Genomic DNA, 23,408 nt, shown 5'->3' with positions numbered 1-23,408 from the left:
ATCCAACACTGAAACGGTGGTTTGTGTAGTTTTTAATCGGCTTGTTTGCATACAGTGCAGTCATTTTTGGGGAAGAAACTATGACTCTGTGACTATTCTCCTACACGTAAACGCAAAACAGATGCACAAATATGATGAATATGTGAAGATATATTTTGATTTACATGTTATTCAAGTACTGTAGATAGATTACTGCAAGGACAAAAGTCATTGGAAGCACAGTGAAAGGTTAGTCAAAGAGTGTAAGGCACTGCTACGAACCACAGAGAAGAAAAACGGGTAAAAGTCATTTGAAGTTTACGGTGTTGCCAACAAGAAGAGAAAGTCACTTCTGTTATGAGAAAGGGGAGGGGACAAAGATGACGTGATGTGTCAAGAGAAGCATGTCTGGGTTTCTGCACAGGAAGTAAACAGGAAAGGAAAGAGGCCACTTGTGTTGCAAACTCGAGTGTTGATTAGCTGGAAGCTGTTGCACTCTGAGTGTTGAAACAAAGTGATGCAGTTATAACAGATGCCACAATAACCGTATAAATGTTGCTAGCGTTCACTTTTAAAAATGAGTTTTAAAGCTGGCTGCAGTCTTTAAACTTTGCGCTGCCTCATGGACGTATTACCCTCCAGCTCCTTAGCTTCTTCCTGAGGCCTGACAGAAAAAAAAGAGAAGTCATTCTTGGATTATGAAATCTGCAAGTATCTTAAAAGAAATACTGCGTCATTGTACTCACAGCTCGTTCTTTTGGTTGCCGTTCGGCAGATTTTCTGAGAATGAGACCGATAAATACAAGTTAAAAGTAAGTTTTGTCATAAAATGTTGCAAAAAGTATATGATAGTGATACAAATAAGAGCTGGATGATGTTTATCTACCCTCTTCTGTGTTGTTCTTCCTGGAATGAATTTTCTCGTAGAGCAGGATGGCAGTGACCAGCACGATAACTTCAGCCAGGATGGTTAAGAAGGGTTTCAGGGGCTCAATGAAGCTGATAATCTTCAGTACAGAAAGAGGAAATATTATATATCACTACTCCTACTGTTTTCAGTCACATCCACAGGAAAGAAGTACAGATGTTTTATCTTATGGGATTAGTAGACCGCACTCGGTGTCTATTCTGCCAAGTAGTTTTAAAAGCTTTATATGTTTGAGTAGTTTTTGTAGTTTGAAGCCTGTGGAGTTGGGCTCTCAGTGGTTCACCAGACCAATCATGACAGGCCATGATTAATAACATATTTTTTTTATTTTACAAAAGCAGTAACCAGTGAGTTTAAAAAAAAAAAGGGATGCAAAGAGAGACAAATTATTTATTTATTATCAAACTAATAATGAATCCTGGGTCTGAATTACAAACTGCTCAGGGGCTGTACAGGTACAGAGTTCCTTTTGTTTACTGACAGCTCCACAAGGTTTACTGACCTTGAGCTCCACATGGCTCACTGAGGTGCCGACGCGGTACACCGCCCCACAGTAATAGGAGCCAGAGTCTTCATCTGTCAGGTTGCTGATCTTCAGCTTCGTCTTCCACCCTTCATTGTGGATTTCATAGCGCTGAGGCTCTTCAACAACGAGGATCTGTTCCCATATATATCAACATACGTTAACATGACACCGTCTGGATTTTGCTGAACGACACAGTAACAACAACAAATTTAAATGTCTTTGAAGCCAAATGAGGGAAAAGAAGGAGAATTAAAAGGAAAGATTCACAAAGCTGTGCTATGATCCCATTTGACACCCAACCTGCCTCCCAACAGGAGCGTTGTAGGTTTTTGCTTTTTATTTTTTCCACTTAAAAAGATAAAATGACCCACACAACAAAAAATCAGATAAATAAATCAAGTTAAAAGAAGACCCCAGTCCATTGGGATGTTATCCATTGCATCTATTATCTTAAACTAATACTGCATCACATTACAGGCACAATTAAAATATCAGTAATACTGAACTTGTTATCCCATTACAAACAGCTATAACTACTAGATACTGAAAATGTGTATTTAGCATGCATAATATAAAGCATGACATGCTTTAAAAAGTATGCACACTTGCACATATTTCCCCCACTGCCCCAGCACATTCTGGAAACGCATGTATTGTGTCATAAATACAGGTAATTTATCATAAGTACAAGCTCTAATGTTTCCCACCACTGTGCTTTAATGCCTGCTCATGTTCATTTATAGGATCTTATGCAGAAAAAGACCAAACATGAGGAATATGGATAAAAGGATAAACCATCCACCTATGAACAGTAATGAAAAGGTTTACTTCGACTTTCACAAAATATGAGGAGCTGTTAAAAATAGACACTTTGTTTGGTATAAGATAATTAAGATAAATAAGGATAATTCAAGATGTGTAACATGCAAAGCTGCTCTTGAAGAATATTCTTGAGAATAAAAACATGGGAGATGAACATAAGAAATCCTACTTGAAGGAATGTCAATTAAAAATGATCAGTGACACAACTGTACCGGCTCTGAGCAGCTTACCTTTTCTGTCCCATTGACTTTATACCAGGTCCAGGTTCTGGGCTCTGGTTTGGTTTCCTCCATTTTACAATAAATCACCACAAAGTCCCCCAGATAGCTGACTATCGGCTTGTCTCGCACCTCACTGATCTGTGGAGCTGGAGGAAAACGACTGAGCTGATGATGCTTATGAAGACATAGCAGCACTGCACAGCCTCAGTCGAGTGTTATATATTGATATTCACTATAAATAGCTTGAGCAGGGACTTGAGGAGCTGATAGCAAAACAAATGAAGCTGTGAAATGTCTTGCAGAGATTCATTGTTTATTTCCTTACCTGCCAAAATAAAATCTATTTGTGCTTCAGTCCCAAAAACACAGGAGTAACTTCCAAGGTCTTGTTCACTGACAATATGGAAACTGTAAAGCAGAAGTCAAAGAGGGGTTTTAGATATTAACATAATAAATCAAATGCTCCTGTCCTCCAACTATCTGATTATTTTAACTAAACTGTTGCCCTACTTTCATGTAAAGATAGTTACAGCTGACATGGACAGGCATGAGCTGACACTGCAGTTCTATTTAAAACCTTTTATATATTCAGGTCTTTTGATAAAACGTTGTAACAGTTTTTGAGCCACTCGGAGGGGAACTGCAAAGTGGATTTTCTAAAGCTGTCAGATAAAATATGCACATGAAGTACTTACTCTTGTTTGAGAGTATACTGCTCATTCTCCAGCTGCACAGAGCGCTCACTGTCCTGGATCGTCTTCCCATCTTTTGTCCAATAAACGCTAATGTTTGGTAGTTTCTTCTGATTCCCAGTCCACGTACAGGCTAGCGTTAGATTTACAGGCTCATGCAGCTGGATTTCCTCTGTGTGATTTTCACCTGTGTGGAGTTTTGTGGAACAGTTAGAAACACACACACACACACACACACACACACACACACACACACACACACACACACACACACACACACACACACGTCTCGTTTGTATCTTCATGGGGACATCCCATTGACCCTTACCCTAAATCTAACCATAACCTAATTGTAACCCTGATACTAAAGCCACATTTTGAGTGTGAAAAATGGCTTCAACCCTGTGGACACACACACACACACACACACACACACACACACACACACACACAAGGCAAAATCAGGCTCTAATTTAAATCCAGCGCCACGTGGTCACAACAACATGGAAATCCTTACATCTTTGTCATAGCACAATATTTTACAAGATAAATAACTTATCAACATGTGTTCTTTAGCCATATTTACATGAGCAGTAATAAGGAAACACAACATGCAGAAATTACCTTTAAGAACAACACTTTTTACAGTTGTTTTAAGAGCAGTGGTGGGAACCTGTGGCGCTTTGGTTGAGCCCAACGTGTCTGACAGGAAAAGAAGTAAATGTATAAATATACAGAGTCTTTTACTGTGTGTAAAATAATTCAAAAGGTACAATATTATTTATACCAATATTTTAAGGTGATTTTAAGGCAGATATCAGTGTTGCTACTTTGCTGCCGTGTGAAACAGCTCGTAACTGTCTGTGAAAAGTGTCCTCTACATAACGGCAACAAGGTTGTTTCCTTCATCATCTTTTCAAAGAGATGTTTTCTTAAATAATTACATAAATATCATAAGATTGGGATTAAAATGTATTCAGACAAAAAAAAGAAATAAGCACTGAGTAACTTTAAGGTTTTATCTTTTTGTCTGTTATATAGTTCTTAAACTAACACACATGCACAATCGCAGAATGAAGCATAATGAGGCGACAATTAAAATCATATCAATATAAAAATCCTTTGCAAGCACGATAATTAAGTAACCTAGTGTTTTGATTTTTCCTTTTACATTTTATCCTATGATGATTACAAATATTTGTCTTGAGGGAAACAGTTTGAGACACATGTATAAGGTGAAAAATCATAAACAATCACTACCAGTATGCTTCAAACCAAATTATGTTGCACACAATTATGTGAAAATCTTATGACATTTTGTTCTGGCCCTTACAAGGTTACGGGACCATTTGGTGGAACAGAGAAAAGGCTGAACAGAGCTTGAACACAACCACAAAACACAGCAAAAATGAAACCCAAAATTAATTTACTTGTATTGATGTGTCTGCAGCAGACGCAAAGCAGGCAGATCTGAAAAAGCGGCTGCTTCCAGGAGGCTGACATGGTTATCGTCCCTCTGTCCTCTCTGTGAGCAGGTTCCTCACTGTCTCTACAGACTGCACGGTATAACCACCCCACCCCTTCTCCCTCATCTGCACAAGTGACGCAGCCATGATATCACTCTGCAGCCTGTGGGTGGCTGCCTCCATCCATTATTCACTCAGATGGGGTTCGTGTCTGGATGTTGTGCTGCAGTTTGTGGTGCCCTTCAGGACTGCATATTAACAGAAAATGTTAAAATAATGTGTATCTGTATTTGCGTGTATACTTTGATAAAAATGTTAAATCTGTCCCAGCCTGACTAGGCTGCTACTGTGCAGCTACGTGCAAGGTGTCCTGTTGTGTTATTTGAGAAGGTCACATGAGCTGAATCCCCTCATGAAATATCAAAGAGGGGCAACTAACAAAGTACCAATTCTGTTACTGCAAATGACTCATGCAGTTCTACCTTAATATGAGTATACATTTAATACTATTCAATTGTTCACAGTTATACCAAGTGAAACACTAAAAGTAGCCTCACTCTAGTTCTCACAGCGTGGCGTTTACCTCTAAAGTTACCCATAGTCTAATTCTTCTCCTCACCACAGTAGAAATGTTCACATGTTTTGGTATCAATCTCAATTTGTTCTGCATTTTTTTAATGTTTAATTCTTAAATCTTTTTCAGCCTTAACATTATTATTATTCAGTTGCCTTTTTATTTCCGGTTTGGCTTAAAAGATAGCTTCTTTAACTAACAGTCTTGACTAGGTCAGCCAATACATTGTAAAAATGAAATGGGGCTGCATTGCTAGACTGTGGTTTAGTTGTTTCTGTCACAGTGTGGTACTAATTCTGTATGCCACACATAGTCCGATGAAGTGCAAATGAGTAATCAGGACTATCACCTAGCACGAGTGTTATTATGGAGTTGAGGAACTGATACGCACTCACTGGCCACTTCTTTAGGTATTCTTCGCGAGTGCCGGGTTGGACTGTGTTTGCCTGTAGCACTGCTTTCTTTGTGTCATTCTTTCAACAAGGTGCTGGAAATATTTGTGGTCCATATTGACATGATAGCATCATCCATCCATCCATCCATCCATCCATCTACTGTCTGAATGTCGCAGCAGAAATCAAAACTCATCGATCCGATCTGATCTCATGCAGCTCCATCAGCACTCCCCATTCAGGTCAGAGGAAATTGGTCAGACTGCACATCGTCTTCATAGATGAAACAAGCGCATTCATTTTTATTCAGTAATAGCACATACCAATTATATAATTGAGACAAAAGAAGTGAAATGGTTAGATATTTAGTGGTTGAAAGAAACTTATTGTGGTTGAAAGAAACTTGAAGTACCTTTTTTTTTTGTTCAAAACTATAATTTATTTATTTTCTATCTTCTGTCCCTTGTTGTGGACATCAGATCAGTTGCTGTAATTTTGTTCCTAATGCATTCAGATCATGTTGAAATGTTCACTTTCAGTGTTCACTGTGTGTGAACAGCTCCAACAATATATATGAGAATATGATGAAGACAAATTCTTTAAGCACAATATACTAAAAACTAAAAATTGGCAAAGGCAGAGAGACATACAAAAAAACAATTTCTTTAAATCTAGTTTAGTAGGTGGAAAATTCCCTTTTTCCTGTTCTGATTGTAGCTATTCTGTGAATAAAATGAATTGACTGGTGTGAATCGAAATGATTGTGTGACTTTAGCTTGATCTGATTGGTCAAACAATTTATTTCTATTCATTAAGAGAGGCAAACTGGGCCTGGGCCAGGCTTCCTGGAGTGCTAGGCCATGTTTCACCACTGATTTACCACATGAGATTCAGGAGGGCGCTATTTCACACAGGGCATTATACAGTCAAGGAATGAGAAAAAGATAAAAATAGGGAAAGCTTGCCTTTTAATTAGCGAATATCAATCAACTGTGCAGCAGACTGTGTGAACCCTCAGCCAGTGATGTCTCAGCATCAGGCCAAGGCCTAAAGCAGCAACACCAACTTGGGGGTGATAATGTGAACAGTGGCAGAAATCCCAGGAAAGGCACTGGAGTGGAACACTTTTGGAAAGTTTCATGGTTCATTGACAAGACAGAGGCTAAAAAAAGTCCTCTGCTATAGAAGGGTGTAAGCTGGGCTCATAATGTAAGGCAGTGAGTTCGAGAGCAGTGGGCTCAGAGACAGAGGCTGACAGCAGAGAGGTGTTCTGCTGCCATCCTGAGGGAGTCAATAAAAATAAACAGAAAAACATAGGTAACTAATTTTTGGGGTTGTTTTTTTTTTTTGTTGGTTTGATTGTTTTTATTTCAGGTGTATTGTTAGAGATCAGTAGTAGAAATTAACAAACATGAGTCATTAATATATGTTTAAGGTACTTTAAGGCTCATTTTCAGCTCCAAGTTTTATAGTAAACCAGCCTTATATGACTTCCCAGTAACACACACAATCAAATTAAAAACAATACTCAAGTGACTACCTGCCACACGCCTTGTAAACGTTACTTATGAACTCGATCTCCCACTCCAAAAGTATGAATATTTTGGAGCAGCCCGGTGGTTAGCATGGTGGTTAGCACTGTTGGCGACTTGTCCAGTGTGTACCCCGCCTCTCGCCCTATGACAGCTGGCTCCAGCACCCCTCCACTCCAGCAAAGGATATGCGGAAGTGAATGAATGGATGGATGGATTTAAATTCTAATAAGTTACTTGATTGTAACCACGTGTTGCACTCTACATAAAGTGATCTATACTAATTAGAAGTCATGACTAAAGGGGACAAGAAATGCTGCACTGTTGGGCCCTACTCTCAGAAACTGAAGCCAGGTTTAATAACTAAGGGGTTAAAGTCTCGTGTGGTTGGTTGGTTCCGAAACTAGTGACAGAATCGATAACGCAGAGGAAAATAAGGTCACTAAAACTAAAATTCAGTTTAAGTTGATCACATCTGTGCTGTCTCCCATTGCAACAATGAGTTTTATGTTAAGGATTTACTGTTCACTTTCACTCTGTCTCTTCAGCAGTAAGTGGCTCTTCGCTGTTTGGCTAGTTGCATTCAAACGGGAAAATCCAGGGTTAGCCGTAATGTTCAGGTTTGTAAAGCACTTTATAAATGAGGGCCATATCTTACATATATACTTTAATGGTATATATGTAAGATAAAATAAGGAAAGGGCGATCCACTATAAGATTATTTCCAATTTATGCTATTTCTACAATTCAGAGGAAAATAATATTATAGAATTATACTTTTTGAACCAGTATTTGATGGCTGTAATGATATATCACCAGTTAACCCATTCATATATTTACACAGTGAAAGCAGAGAGAACATAAAAATACACACAAATTCCTCATCCAGCTGGTGGATTCAAACCCAAGACCCAAGACTTTTGCTGTGAGGCAAGAGTGCTAACCACTGCACCACCCTTAACCTTCATATATAATACCAAAAAAGCTGCCAAGTCACAAATGTATAAGTAATAATTATAAATACAGGAATACAAACATGGATGTAAACCACCTCTTTTTCTCAGGTTTATTTGATAAAATGCATACCATGTACCGTTTTTATTTTAATGCCCACCTAGTTTGTAGTTTAAATGCATCTGGCTAAGAAAAATAGTTTCAGCTCTATTTTTAAGTCTCTGAAATACTGTTACATGAGGACCTATTAGTCAGTTTACTCAAATACATGTTTTCAGTTCTCAAAACAGATTTACAAAGGTCAGCATAACACTTTCTGAAACAACCGATGTATAAAATATACATTTGAAATATGTAACAACAAGAGCAGCAGTAATATAGATTCAGAACTACAGACATTTAAAGCTTCTATTCTGTCTCACTGTGGCTGTAGCTGCAGACTGTTGATGAACACAGTCTGCAGCTCGTTGATGTCGTCTGTGGTCTCTATGGGAATGCTGAGCCTGCCTGGTGAGCTCGAAAGCCCACCGGAGGTGTACGGTGGGTCATAGCGACACTGGCTGAGATTTTCATAGTAGATATCCCCGCAGCCTCCAACTGCGCCCTGCAGATGCTCACCGATGTCCAAATAGCGATGCTGCGGGGAGAGGCGGTTGTAGTCCTGGGCCTGGTGTGACCCGTGATAGAGGTGGTGGCGGTGTTCGGGTCCAGGGCTGTGACAGGGGCTGTGGGATGGACTGTGGGGCATCAGGCAGGTCTGCAGGCAGCTGTTTCGCCGCATGGCCCGGTGGAGATCCAGTCGGGCTATCAGCGGCTTTCCAATGTTGACGCTTTTCGTCCAGTGGATCGGATGATCGTCGTCCATAGCAGTGAAGGTTCCCTGAAGGCACACGGTGAAGACCAGCTCCTCCTGTTGCATGAGGTGTTAGCACACAAAAAGTTGTATTAATCAACACTCAAAGCTGTTGTAGCACAAAATGAAACCACATCAAATAATTTCTGAATTATAAATCATCTTAACAACTGTGAATAAACTTTATGGTGACCAGGTAAATCCTCCTACTTCCAGTGATCCTATAAGTTTTCTATGTGTCAACTATTCAATAGTTTATCTATACAAGAGGAAAAGTTTAATGACTTTTCCTTTACACACGCAAACATCACTATATCTATTAGATCAGAGATTAGCGAGGATTAGCAAGAGGAGAAGATCTTAATAAATCATAATCTGGGGTGGCTGTGGCTACATGTAGCTTGCCATCACCAGTGTGTGAATGGGTGGATGACTGAATGTGTAAAGTGCTATACAAATACAGCATTTAATAATGCCTCACAGCCTCCTAGAAGATCCACATGTGAAAATCCTATTTGATTTTCAACAAATTTGATTTTCACATTCGTTGATCTCTGACATCAACATGTTGTGACCCTGACCATTAACCATCATCTTTTATAGCTGAAGAGTAAAGATTATCCGCAGATGTCGATGTAGCAGCGGAGCAGATGTTACAGATGTTATACAAAGCTTCTCTGCCTATCCATTAAGTGGTGCAGAAGGTGGTCAGGAGAAATCATTAATTTTCCATAAACATTCATCACAGTTATTCATTTGGATGACCTCTGATGGAAAGAATAGCAAATGTGTACTCATTCAAACTAAATTCAAGCTGAATTCAAACAGCAACAGGATTGAAAGGATATAATTCCCTCAGCAAGTAACATGAATGCACTCCACAGCTGGTAGCTTAATATCCAGACACACGTTAGGGATTGCTCCACCCTTTGTGTAATATCTCCACATCTATTCCTACTCCTCAGATCAACTTATCCATCAACCAGAAAAAAGCCAGTTACATTCACACTGTGGCCTGGGAAGTGCGAGTATAGTTAAAACTCCATGAAACACATCCCACTACGCTCCGATCAGCTCACCAGTCTCAGACCTCAAATTAACCATGATGTTAGCTGGATCCAGCACTCTATATTTCCTCCAGTTATGTCCAGCTCCGAAATCTAGCACACTAAGCGATATACTGTAAATATTTATAATTCTTACCCTAAGCTTCTGCAGTGAGCTGAGTCTGGTGTAGAGACAGTGTTGCGGCAGACTGCTGGACAGGAGGTAGATCCCTGTCTCCTCTGGAGTTTCTCTATTCATCAATTTAGGATCCACATCAAGGTCCTAAGGGAGTTTTCACAAACAGAAAAAGTTGCATATTTACAGACACTTATGGTGTAACTTCTCCTTCACTGCTTAGTGATAGACAGATACAAATGTATGTTCTGCTTTCAGATTCATGAGAGCATACCTGTGAGAAGTCAGTGACGTGTGCTTGACAGAAGGACATGTCTGTAGGTTTCTTAACGATGTGAGTGTAAATCACGAGCACATTGGAGAACTCCGCAGCGAAGCCCAACTTAATCTGAGCGCCGCAGTCAAAGTTGAGACACATACTCTCAGGAAGTTCTGCAGTAAAATACAGAAACGAATTTAGACTCACATACATTTAAGTTTGCATACATTTGACCGAAAGTCCACCTGTAACCATTTACTTAAAATGAAAACTGAAAAACTTTGACTCCCATGTCCCAAAGATTAATAATAACAGCTTTATTATTATTAATCATGTGTGTGTGAATAGTTTTTTGTTTTTACATTGCCCTTGTGCCTAAAAGAATTGAAAGAAAAATGCTAAATATGCATTACAGTCCTTTTAGTACAACTAAATAATGACTAACACAACAATATGTCAAATATATATCACTCATTCACCAAAAATGTCTTTAGTTTGTAAAATACTGAATGCTTTCACTGCTTCTCTCTCAAATGCCACAAATAAAACAGGCACGAAAGAAAAAGCAGCATTTAAAGTGAGAAACCTAACAGGTTGGGACAATATTTAGAGGAACTGGGTCCCCCTCAGACACTGTGAAAGCAAGATTTACAACAGTAAGAGCGAATGACTTCTCCATTGTAGGGGCAAATACTAGAAGAGGCACCGTGGCTGTTACAGGGTGCGTCTCTCACTCTACTGATTGTTGCCCCTTCACCAAGTTTCTACCAGTATAAGCTGAGCACTTTTTCACCATTTGTAAAAATCTGACTGAGCCTCCAGTTCTGAGCTGCCATAGGCAAATAAGGTTTTTAACATATAAAAAAAATGCTTTAAATCTCTAGTACTAAACTCACCGTGAGCTTTTGCCCACTGTCGGCTGTGGGCATGAGCGAGATCAGCGCTGTCTCCGGGCAAAATAGGATCCGTCAGCGCTCTCCTCTCCGACAGACTGCTGCGGATCTCCAGAGCCTGCTTCCCCTTTGTAGCGTCAAACTGGCCCATATCTGTGCACAAAACATAAATCAGACAGTCTGCAGTTATTATAACACAAAAAGCCAAAACATCCTTACATGACCTGAAACGCAATCAGATTAAAAACATTGCATTGGGAGTTGAGAGGCATTGGATTTTTAATTTAACAAAAGCTAATGGATCATAAACTTGTGGGTCCTTGAAGGAAACTCCATTAGCCAACAAGCATGGAAGAATAATGGAAAGCAGAATACGTTTAATTAAATTGTTTTATTCTTTTCATTAAACTGACCGCTGAAACACATCCTGCAGGAAACACAGTAACTGAAATGCAATTTAATTTAAATTTTGCCAAAGGATTCAAAATGCTCTGCTGATCATCTTTTAACTAAGTGCTTCCTACATTGTCTCTGATGTTAGCATATGCTGTACTTTTGTGTTGTTTCTTACCCTCGGCGACTCTGTCCAGCACCACAGTGATCTTCTCGTCATCCAGCAGGCGCTTCTTCAGAAACTTGACAAACACACCGTTGGTGAAGCCGGTGGAGCTCAGCTCAAAGGCCTCTGCATCTTGGCACCTGAACAGCCAAACAAATAATTCAACACTTCATATCTGGGAAACCAAAACCATGTATGAAGTTAATTTATGGACTTACGTAGCATATCCAAAGACAATGTTGGCGGTAACCCTCAGGACGACGTTTGAAGTGCTGTCATCGTGAATATTCCTGAAAATAAATATGTAAAATTTTGATACTTTCTAAACTTTAAGCTAGAGAGACAATAGTTTCCTAACTGTCCTTTTCTTAAAGAAAACAGAATATATGCAGTGCTCAAAGAAAATTAGAGGAACACTCAAAGCAGACATTGGGTCTTGAAGGTCGACGTACATGCTCGTAATGAGATGCCGGATTACATCCTGTTTGATCTTCTCACAGACCTGGATCAGGACATCGAGAGCTCCTGGATAGTCCGTGGCTTAATTTGACACATGGTCTTTTATCCCCATACCAAACAGCAATCAGTGTAGTGCTGGCTAGCATGTTTAGGTCTGATCTTCAAAGGATATGCCTCCCCAGACCAACACTGACCCAATACAAACAAATCATGTTGGATGATGTTACAGGCATATTGTTCACCAAGGTGTCTCCAGATACTTTGTCACATGTGCTCGGTGTGAATCTTCTGCTACACCCTCCACAATCTTGAGACTGTGTCGGGAGACACAGCAAACCTTCTTGTGATGACACATACAGATGTGCCATCCTGGAGAAGGTGGACTACCTGTGCACCCTGAATGGGCTGTAGATACCATCTCATGGTATGAGCAGTGACAATGCCACTAACAAACACCAAAACTAGAGAGAATCAGTCAGGAGGGACGAGGAGAGAGCAATTCAGTTCAATTTTATTTATATAGCACCAAAACTGTTGCCTCAATGCAGTTATAGCAGTGGTCAGTAACGGCCACTTGTGCAACCTTTCCTTTTGGGGGCGATGTCTTCTTGTTACCTGCTCAGTGCCACTGGTATCACTTTTATTTGAACCAACGCTGCTAAAATGGGTTCACAATGTTTCCTGCTTTGTAGCAGGACAGACGGATACCCCGGCGGTTTAACTGACTGTGTGTTATACAGTGATGATCTGTGTTCTCTTGATTTTTTCTGAATGACTCTAGCACTCACCTCTTCCTGCACATGTCCAGCAGAAAAATATTGAGGTCCGTCTCCTTTTCCTGCATCAGTTTAAGGATGCTCTGCACACACAAACAGTTGGCTGAGCGGTACGGATTTGGAGCATCTACTGGCACCATGAAACTGTTTCCATAGTTTTCATATCCGTGACCAGCATAGTACAGCAGACCTAAAGAGGAAAGTCGGCATTTCAGTCAGGCAGCTGAGAGATACAAGATCTGGTTGCATACAGCTTTTTTTACTGTTGTTATTTAATGTTTATTTAATTAGAATAACATTTGTTAAGTTATAAATAATCTTGAAAATGCTATGCATTCATTTATATTTTCTTATTTTATCTAAATATTGTTTATGCTTAGATTAGAAGGATTAAAATGGTAGTGTTTCTCTTTCATGCTGTGTTTTGGGATCCGTATATTTCTGTCACCTTCTGGGCTGAAACAATGGCCCAAACCGCTCAGAGGTAAGTCAAATGCAAACGTACCATAGACTCCTTTGTGAAGCAGCAGTAGAAACTCATCTACAGCATTTCTCATCTCTGACTCTGTGAGGTCTAGTAGCGAAACCACCTTGAAGTTTAGCTGCCGCAGGAGGTTAGTGAGATCATAAACATCCACCATTGGAGCTTTAAGCTGCGGGTGGTTCTGGTAAGACAGGTTTCCGATCAGCAGGGCCACTTTGTCAGTTGCTGGGATCAAACACATGAAAGGGAGAAAATGATGAATGTAATAAAAGGAATACCATCCAAAAATCAATGACATACATGGTTTCAGAACTGGAAAGTGAAGTGGAAACAGAAAATAACTGAAGGCGGAAGCGACATGTGTGACAACGGTGCAAAATCCAGTTATGAAACCTTACAGGTGTGTAGCGAACATCAGAACAAAGGCAAAGTTCACTGGAACATGACGTTAAGTAGTATCGGTTTAAAGGTGTTATAACGCAGGGGCTTTCCTTTTTCCCCCACATACGACTCATCTGCTTTGCTTACTTTTAATATCATGTAAATGACAACAAAGTCCATGTTTTTTTCCTGTCCTTATTTGAGTAAATCTGCTGGTACTGTTTTGCACAGGATCGTTTGTTCAGTTAGACTACAATAAACAATGATTTCCAATGGCAGTTCCTATTTTTTTTGCATGGCTGCACAGTACATGTTAGAGCAAGAAAAACATCCATCAGAAGAAACGGGAAATTTACATACATTCACAGCATTTGTGGTTTATTGTTTGCACAAACTAGAAACTGAGGTAGAGATGATAAGAATCATAATAACCAAGAAATGGAGGGAGGAAGGAAGGAAGTGTTTCATACAACAGTGACATTATTATCACGCTGATGTCATAAAACACGCCAGCCTTTTGTGAAGCTTTTCCTTTTTTGGTGAGTAGCTTTTTTTAGTGGGTGTTATTCTCTGGTGTTTAGTGCATGATGCTGCAAAGTGTTATTTTGTCCTTGTGTGTGGCTGCTAACACTGTGCTACAAGAAGGTTTCACATCTTTGTGTTGGCGTAAGTACTGAGACTGAAACTGATCGCAGTAGTATCGCACATGCAAAGTAGAGGAACTGTGCACCAGCTATCAGTCCTGCATAAAGACACTCACCATAAAGTTGTTCAGGAATACTGTTTAGGAAGAATTCATTGGAACCTAAAAAACAACAAGAAAGTCAACACAAAGCCAAGCATAACATAGGAAGTGCTGTTTAAGAGAAATATTTGATGTCTATGCTTGCTGCGCGTGGTTCCTCTTACCTTCTCCAATGGCGTAAATGTCATCTAGGAAAAAAAAATATCATTATCACTCAAGTTTAGCGTACAAAACTGATTAGTTAAATGAAAGGGTGAAACTTAATAGTAATAAAAGTAATAGTAATAATATTCAGAATTAATAAGAAAGAAAAGACCAAAACCAACACTGAAGTAATCTGCTAACGTCTCTTTGTGCACAAGGACACATGATCAGTCTGCTCTTTGTCTACATTTCATTTATAGACTCTACAGAGATTCAGGGGAAGCAAACAGATGCATGAAACAGTGAGCAAAAAGCATTTATTGTTTCAGTATTTAAGTAATATTTTCCCCTGTTGCATCTGATTCAGCTCAAATAAATGTGACTGAGCATTCAACTTAAAATGGCTTGCAACTGTTCTCATAGTGGTCCACAGTGGGATACTACACCACTGGATTTAAATGATGTGTTTCAGAAACATTTTTACACAGATTTCTTTTTTTTTTTTACTTCCAATCTGGCCAGAAAAACAACTTGTTTAAATGAGTAAACACTTTTTAAATGATGCTGGAAGCTCGTAGGTTGTTTTTTTTTCCCGCAGTAGCAAACACTGTGTCATGTCACTCCTAGTTCCCCTCAATCTCTACAACTGAAGTAGAGAGTACAAAATTAGCATGACCCACAGAGCCACAAAAACCACAATAATTGAAAAAACAACAGAATGATACACAGAAACTATTTGGTGGTCTAAATGTTTCTTTGTGAGTATTTGTAACAGTCAAAGGATGCTGAGTGTGGGACTGCAACAGTCATCATCACACGTAATGGACACATAACCACAACTTAGTGCTGCAGACATTTTTCCCCATACAGCAATCGAGCTCTGTCACACAGACAGAGAAACACGATGAGTGGTTGAATTGGATCACTTCATTAAGTACCACAGATAAATATGAAATGCATTAAAGATGACAGGAAGGATTGATTTTAGTACAATCAGAAAGCATGCATGTGAGTTTTGTGCTGATTAGTGAGAATAATCCAAGACCACGATCCACATGCAATCTGAATGAAGTTGTGATTTCCATTCGCATGCAGCTAACACCTGCTAACTGTTACCCAATTTAAAACACCATGCACCAGTGCCTTCAACTCTACCTTCAGAGCACTCCATTGCCCCTGAAATCTGGACTGATATCCTTGGTGCTTTCAGTTAAGAACAGAGGCAAATAATCGCTCAAATATGATGACAATGAAACTGGTTCAATAGTAATTTTAAACAAAATGTCTTCAAGTGTGACATACCTATCACAACATCAACTTCATTGGTCCACATTCTCTCAGAGCTGCTGCTGATCTCACAGCGATACCTGCCTTGTTGTTCCTGCATCACGTGAGGAATCTGAAATATACACACAGTTATGCCACAACAGTTTTAATGTCTCAAAACACACACACACACACACACACACACACACACACACACACACACACACACACACACACACACACACACACACACACACACACACACACACACACACACACACAAACACGCAATAAAAGAAAAACATTTCTTCCCATATCCTCTCACCATGAGTTTCCTCTTTGTAGAATTCGGAATTGGGACTCCATTTCTGTGCCACTGGTATCGAGGAATCGGCCGTCCCACGGCTCCGCATTCCAGCTGCAAATCTTCCCCAACATGTAGCCGCTGGGACTGAGGCTGGATCACCACCTTTTGTCGACCATCTAAAAAGTGATAACTCTGCCCTGATGATGTGAGGAAAGAAGACAATTACACACAGCACTGCATAACGTATTCTTCATCCGTTAAAGGATTCCCATTTGAGCTGGAAAAAGTGACAGAGTTTCAGGTCCCGCAAAAATAAACAAGTCCTGTTCAGACAAAGAACAGGAAACTGAGGTCAGTGAGCTTCAAACACTAACAATATCTCAGTGATGAATCATTTGTTTTCAATGGAGAAAATCTACATAAAGTCAGAATAAAATGTTGGAATACTGGAGAAAACCTTTGTACACAACACCAAGAAAGAAACTTCTGATTAACTGTGTAAACTGCAAGATTTTGCATACTGTTTTTTATGTTATTTAATTACTAGTACATTATTAGGTTGCAACTGTTGGTTGTTGTCCTCAAAGAGGGATATAGGTTAGCTGGGAAAGTTATTTTTATTAACAGTCAACCAAATCAGGCAAAGCTATTTTACAGTGACAAAAGCTTGTAGTGTGCCATTTATTAGCTTTGAGCAATAAGGCCACATCTTCGTCACAGCATCCATGTTATTTTCATATTCCAAGCACAGGAGCACAGGGTAGCTGGAAGGAAGTAAAAAAAAACTCATAAAAGACAAACATCTGAAGAGCATATGTATTAAATATTGCAAGTGTGCTAGCTATGTGCACAGTATATAGCTAGCGCACACTGCAAGGCATCAGGTCAGAACGATCACAGTCACTGGTCCTTTTTTGAGGATTTAAATTCCACACTTAAACTTCTTCTCTAGTACCACACATTCAAGATGTGTACCAGCAGGCATGGCTCTGGATTATGAAATACTTCGCCTGCTATCCAAACAATATAACAACAAACTGTCAATCACTGCTGCTTTGCATTGAATAGACAAGAGCTTTTGGTCTTATAACTAATCTGTAACAATTGTGATGTAACAAGAGTGCAGTGTTTAACACCACGCTAATTCGCACACACGCTAGATTCTTGAGATTCTTGGCTGAGCAGCTGTAGCGCAGAATTAATATTTAGCGCATTTATGCTAATAACCACAGCAATTAACCACAGGAATTACAAAATCACTTCAGCATCACGCTAAAGCCATTCACAAACGCTGCTAAAGAAACTTCAATGTTTTAGCTTTAACTGGAGATAAGATTACCAACGGCTCTACAAAAAAGGCCCTTTCTCTAACAGTAAGAACTCATGACAGCCCTCCTGTCTTGGCCAGAGTTGATGTGTTTTTGGAGGTTTTTTGGTAGGCGGAGTCAATCAATGCAAATGGGAGCACTTGGTCAGTTTCCAGCATTTGAGCTGTATCCCTCTCTCTCTCTTATCTACCCAGCATTATGTTACTTGTTTTGCCTGCTTCAACCTTTTAATATAGTTTTGCATAGTACAACACCTGACACCAGGCGTGGGGGAACTCCAGGTCTCAAGCGCCAGTGTCCTACAGGTTTTAGATGTGTCCTCGATCCAACACAGCTGATTTAAATGGCTACATTACCTCCTCAACATGTCTCGAAGTTCTCCACAGGCCTGGTAATGAACTAATTGTTTGATTCAGATGTGGTGACCCAGGATGATATCTAAAACCTGCAGGACACCGGCCCTTGAGTTCCCAATCCCCGCTCTTACACTCACCATTTTAACTCCACCTGCTGAGATGCTGACAACACTGACCTCATAACCTCTTTTCAGTTAATACTTTTAATTTAAACTGTGTCTCTTTCAGTTTTTGTCATGGCTCATGAGGTGAATCATGACCTGATAACTTAATTTCTTCTATCCACACAGCGGACAGCATATAGACAGTGATGTAATTCAACTCCTAAAGCCCAGAGATGTGAAATATATATACAATCAGAGCTGTAACATCAAACATCACCTTAACTGAATATGATTTTTGGACAGATCTACTGAATATAAACCTGCACAATCTTACCGTAACACAAGGTGACATTCAGGACATCCACCTGAGCCCAGTGGCTGAACTCAAAGGCATCTCCACAGTTGACTCTGCAGATGTAAAAACCAGCATCCTTCATCTGGACTGGACTTATTACCAAGTCTGGGGAGAAGCTGTTTGGAACCTGAAGTTTGAAAACCACATTTATTAGTTTACAAGGTTGTTCCCAGCTCAGAAGTGAGACAATTTCGACACCACAGTCATTTTATCTAATGCCTGAAAACTCTGCATGATGGAAACATTATGTCATCATTATGGACATAATAAACTGGAAGGTATATGCATTTTTCTCAACTTGGGCCTGTGAGCTTTGTCTTTCTTTGATCTTCTACTGTCAATGATCTTTATGAGTCGCTGAAATCCAAAAAGGGATGATAAAGTCTTTTACATCACAAGATCAGGAGCAAGCAGGGCATAAGGAGCACTGTTTCTATTTGAAAAAGGTGCTGATTGAGATCACTTCAAGCCCAAACTTGTTAATTTTGTACTTCAGCTCAAGTTTGTGACTCACTGCTTAAAATCCTGACTTCCTTAAAGACTTCTGCCAGGAAGTACTGCTTAAGGAAATGCATTTCAGAGACCGTGAGGCAAAGTTAACAGTTTGGGGAAAAATATTTTTTAAAATAACCTTGCAGTTACCTAAAATTACATTTAGTGTCTTGAAAAAAAATTGGAAAAAAATTGTGTATTTATAAAACTAATGTCCTTAGTTTTAGTCTGTTAGTTCATTTAGGGAAATCAGGCTGAAGAGGCTGACAAACAGCCTCCTTATAATCATTAAAAACACACAAACAACACTGACACTAATGAAATTTAAACATTAACTACACAACACAATGAGCAAAACCACTCTGTAAACTGAGTGAAAATAAACTAAAACCAAAACACAAACTCATTAGAAAAGATCAAAGCTTTGGGTAGAAACTTAGACATGAGCTCCTTCCTCCTAATAATACGACAGCATCTGAATGTGTCTTTTTCTATGATTGAGCACCCATGATGAAGGAAGGAAGTGTTTCATACAACAGTGACATGATGATGAAGGATGTAAAAGTTACATCCTTCAAGTCAGAATGAGTAACACTTATGTATCCCTTTCAGCATGGCGTCACAAGACTGAATGCATGCTGACGCTGACACATGCAGACAATTGCAACTGTGCACCTTTATGAGTTGCTCAGCTCACTAAAAAACATCCCTGCGCTATAGGAAGAGATTCAGGTAAGTTTCTTAACCACTTATTTAGGATCACCCATTAACTATGATGAAACAACAGTGCTATTTACTGCATCGATGATAGGGTAATCATGTCTTCTCACTATTGGAAATACTCTGTTTTATGGGAAAGTCCTGACTGAGAAGAGAATGCAACCGCAGGACTCACTAGTGGTGAATTTACCGGATCATGCAGGTGGACTTTGTACTAGGAAGTTGTCGGTTTAAACACCATTTAATGTTTGATCAGACCATGTTGGACATTTTTGATCTCACATGCATTTCAGTTGTGTCATTTCTAGTAAAGTTAGTAAAGTTATGGCTGCAGTGAATGTGTGGAAAAACGCTAAAGAGGTTTTAACGCAAGTACTTCAATTTAAAGTCAGAAAAAATTCAGTGTGTGTGTGTGTGTGTGTGTGTGTGTGTGTGTGTGTGTGTGTGTGTGTGTGTGTGTGTGTGCGTCAGAGGAACTCACCTCTTCCTTAGATTTGAACCACTGGTACTGTACTGGAGACTTGCCCACAGCATGGCAGCTGAGCCGCAGATTGTGGCCACATATAATGGATACAGACTGGGGCTGAATGAGGATCTGGAGGGCTGCACATGTACAGGATAATTACTGTGAATTTACACTGATTTAGATGGACTGTATACAGCAGAACTTTGTGGTGCCTATAAGTTTCATCCAAACAGCACAATGAACTGTGAGCTTCAGATGAGAAATAAAAAGAATGCAGAAAGTGAAGATTAACCTGCATGATTGACAACATAGCAGCATCGATGTGGTTTTACTCTACCTGGCGGTTTCAGGCACTGCAGAGCCTCTGAGTTGCCTAAAGTTTGGAGGTAGTCCATCAGATGGCCTGTGGTGCAGCCTCGCTCTCCCATCAGCCTTAGCAGCATGAGACTCGGGCTTCCCTCCAGCTCCAGCACCTTCAGCGAGCACATCTCCATGTCGTCCGAGCTGGAAAACATGTAGGTGATTGTCAGCATTTCATATTTCAAATCGTATTACAGTAAAACTCGTCTTTACCATTTTCACACACGAAAACTCAGATCATAAGAAACTGTTAGACAAAGATAAGGGAATAAGTTTACACAAATTTAAAAGAAAGGCAAATTAATGATAATCTTTAAACCATCTGCACTGCTTAGTGCACAATCAGTGAAACACTTTATCTAACAGATAGATGTTAGTGTCATACCGTAACACTTGTATTTGTTGAAGCTTATTACAAAGCTCCTTAATAAGTTATATTTAAGAGCTGATATGTCTTGCTGTTCAGTTTTTGTGATTCTCTATTTACCTGAACTCCCTTCTTTTGTGCTATTTTACACTTGTCTGAGCTTATTTAGTTTGTACTTATTTGATTGAGCCACGTTGTTTTTTAAGTTTTGGCTGCTGTTTTGGTATAATAATGCATATTTCATCTTATAAGCAGACTGCACTGTACGGGGAATATATGTACTCAAACACACGGTGTAATAGTGATATTAGGCAGGTGTGATATCATATGATAATGTTACAGGTGTACAGTAACAGCTAGGATGAAAAAAACAGAGGCAAACATTAGTCATCATCATTATTTGTTAATAAAACTGCATATAAATAATGACTGGACCCTACACTTTTGATTGATAGTTTCATTAACTGCCATTAACCTGGAAGACGCTGTAAGGAAAAACAAATATTTGTCCAATTTAATCTCTCAATGAGGGTTTCTTGATTTTATTAACTTGGAGTTACATATTTATTTATGCCAGAAAATATACAGGTTAATTGTGCATTACTGTATTACATACTCTACACCTTTATTTTTTAATATAAACCACAACATAAAATTGACAATAACCACCAAACCGAACAGTGTAACTATAATGAAAGTTAATCGCATTAGTCTCCATTAGCTTTAATAAATAAACCGGTGGTTAAGTGTATGCATGCAATGATTTCTGGTCATTTGCTAAGTACAAGTACTAATAGTAATGTTTAACCCACCTGACTTTAAACCGTCTATCATTGCCAACAATCTCTCCAAGTTTTCGCCATCCTTTAGTGCTGGATTTGTCCAGCACCTCACACAGCCTCTTCACAACCGGCTCCTTCAACGAGTTGATCTTCGTGGACCGTTCCAAAGAGTCCGACATGACAGTTCCTCAACCAAAGCTCACCATCAACGTGTTTCTATCGCACGCAAAAGAAAAGTTATGGCACGAGAAATAAAATATGTCTACTTCCTGAAAGAAATGATAAAGTTGACAGACACGCCTACAGCGTCGTCTTGGTTTTTCCCCGTGGTGCAGCTCAGTTGTGGTTTCCTTCTAACAAAGACCACTTATGCGTAAAGAGGAGTCTCTGCATGTACGCTTGTGAAGCGAGAGGCGAAAAGAAAATCCCGAACTCTGGCCTGTTTTCAGAGTTTACCTCCTTTCATTAATTCAACGCCATTAAGATAAACCAAGTAACTTACTCAAAAATTAACCTGTGTGATATCTCATTTTCTATTCGTAATTTTGTTTGGCGTTAATCGAAAGAGGATAGCCTACTAGCTAGCTCTGTGCAAATGCCAAAGAGAGTGTAGCTGCCCTCTACTCGCCATTTGACTGAGCCAACACGATTATTTGGTATTTGTTCAGTGTAGTTAAATACGTCACTGTTTTTTTTACTGTAAACGCTGCTAATACTAGCTAGTATATACCAAATAACCCTTATTTATCAAGGTTAATCTATATATTCTTTTCTTTTAACATGCAACGTCCTCGTATATTAAACGAGTGCTCAGGCTTAAAATCACAAACCAAGTGGCACAGACACAGGAACTTGAGGAGAGGTGAGTCATCTCGCTCAGTTTGCACTCTTTGATTGCAGTCAGCCGCTCAGGTGGGAGCCGGTGACCTCCTCAAAGTGAAGGAGCTAGAAATTTTCTATAGATTATTGGTTGGCACAGAAAATGAACAGGTTTTTTTAAGGATCAATCCTGTTTTCATTTATGTAGGCATCACTTCCTGGAAAGATACATTGAGGACTCAAACAGTTTTTACCCAGTACTGACATTATCAAGTCAAAACTGGTTGTACACAATGTACACAAAAAGGTTATATCACAAAAAAATTATTCTGTTAATCTGGACGTAGTGTTTTCAGTGGGGAAAACATTCACTCATCACTCATCCAAGTGACCATTTAAGTCTCGGCTGACTGCAGGCTTCCCCCACCTTATAAACTAGCACCACTGACTAACCCTAACCTGCAGTCAGCACTGGTTTTGTGAGTTGACCAAAGGAGAGGCTTGACACCCCTTGTCTCCTCTTACAGAATCTCAGAGCTTTTCTTCTATATACTCATATGGAGACTGGCTCTCTGTAAATCCTGTTTTGTCTAAAGGTTTTTTGTTTTTTTGTTTTGTTTTGTCTAAAGGTACTTTTTGTAATTGCCCCCTGCAAGCTGTAACAAAGGTATTCACCACAAGGTGGCACTGTTTTACCACTGGAAGCATATCTTTTCAGGTGTGTGCTGCTGTTCAATCAGTCCAGTACCATAATAAAACAAAACCTGACAAAACTAACCTGTCTAAACTTAACTAAGCAGCATGTTGTTCATTAATAATATTTTTAAAAGTGATGATGCATGAAAATATTTGAGATATACAATAG

At 39.4% G+C, this 23,408-nt stretch overlaps 2 protein-coding genes across 2 annotated transcripts; both read right to left on the bottom strand.

Annotated features, from left to right (window-relative positions):
* Positions 1 to 22: 22 nt before the first annotated feature.
* On the bottom strand, positions 23 to 4,712 carry emb (embigin). The gene is made up of 9 exons (XM_085426186.1): positions 4,599 to 4,712; positions 3,793 to 3,870; positions 3,172 to 3,355; positions 2,802 to 2,884; positions 2,486 to 2,622; positions 1,410 to 1,565; positions 866 to 986; positions 726 to 759; positions 23 to 643 (listed from the first exon to the last, which is right to left on the bottom strand). The coding sequence occupies exons 1-9, from the start codon at positions 4,669 to 4,671 to the stop codon at positions 583 to 585; spliced, it is 927 nt and encodes a 308-aa protein (XP_085282312.1). The 5' UTR covers positions 4,672 to 4,712; the 3' UTR covers positions 23 to 582.
* A 2,314-nt stretch (positions 4,713 to 7,026) lies between these two features.
* On the bottom strand, positions 7,027 to 22,100 carry malt1 (MALT paracaspase 1). The gene is made up of 17 exons (XM_085426185.1): positions 21,755 to 22,100; positions 20,553 to 20,719; positions 20,231 to 20,352; positions 18,517 to 18,664; positions 16,413 to 16,591; positions 16,124 to 16,220; positions 15,977 to 16,024; positions 14,842 to 14,865; positions 14,693 to 14,737; positions 13,573 to 13,776; positions 13,080 to 13,257; positions 12,051 to 12,122; positions 11,845 to 11,972; positions 11,277 to 11,426; positions 10,396 to 10,553; positions 10,143 to 10,268; positions 7,027 to 8,996 (listed from the first exon to the last, which is right to left on the bottom strand). Exons 1-17 carry the CDS (start codon positions 21,901 to 21,903, stop codon positions 8,505 to 8,507), a joined length of 2,487 nt encoding a protein of 828 aa, XP_085282311.1. The 5' UTR covers positions 21,904 to 22,100; the 3' UTR covers positions 7,027 to 8,504.
* Between the last annotated feature and the right edge of the window lie 1,308 nt (positions 22,101 to 23,408).

The sequence above is a fragment of the Rhamphochromis longiceps genome, linkage group LG12, assembly GCF_057381845.1.
Source record: "Rhamphochromis longiceps isolate RC_006_pf linkage group LG12, R_longiceps_female_GT1.1, whole genome shotgun sequence".
NCBI lineage: Eukaryota > Metazoa > Chordata > Actinopteri > Cichliformes > Cichlidae > Rhamphochromis > Rhamphochromis longiceps.
The sequence above is the reverse complement of the archived record's forward strand: the minus strand, read 5'-3'. Positions and strand labels throughout refer to the sequence as shown.

Bases quoted from the DNA above. Each gene is read 5' to 3' on its own strand.
- emb (XM_085426186.1), bottom strand. From the start codon at position 4,671: ATGTCAGCCTCCTGGAAGCAGCCGCTTTTTCAGATCTGCCTGCTTTGC. The intron at 2,885-3,171 runs GTAAGTACTTCA...TCTGCTTTACAG, and splicing joins CAGTATACTCTCAAACAAGA to TTTCCATATTGTCAGTGAAC. The intron at 1,566-2,485 runs GTAAGCTGCTCA...ATATGGGAACAG, and splicing joins AAGTCAATGGGACAGAAAAG to ATCCTCGTTGTTGAAGAGCC.
- malt1 (XM_085426185.1), bottom strand. From the start codon at position 21,903: ATGTCGGACTCTTTGGAACGGTCCACGAAGATCAACTCGTTGAAGGAG. The intron at 20,720-21,754 runs GTGGGTTAAACA...CATGTTTTCCAG, and splicing joins GATAGACGGTTTAAAGTCAG to CTCGGACGACATGGAGATGT. The intron at 20,353-20,552 runs GTAGAGTAAAAC...GTACATGTGCAG, and splicing joins GCAGTGCCTGAAACCGCCAG to CCCTCCAGATCCTCATTCAG.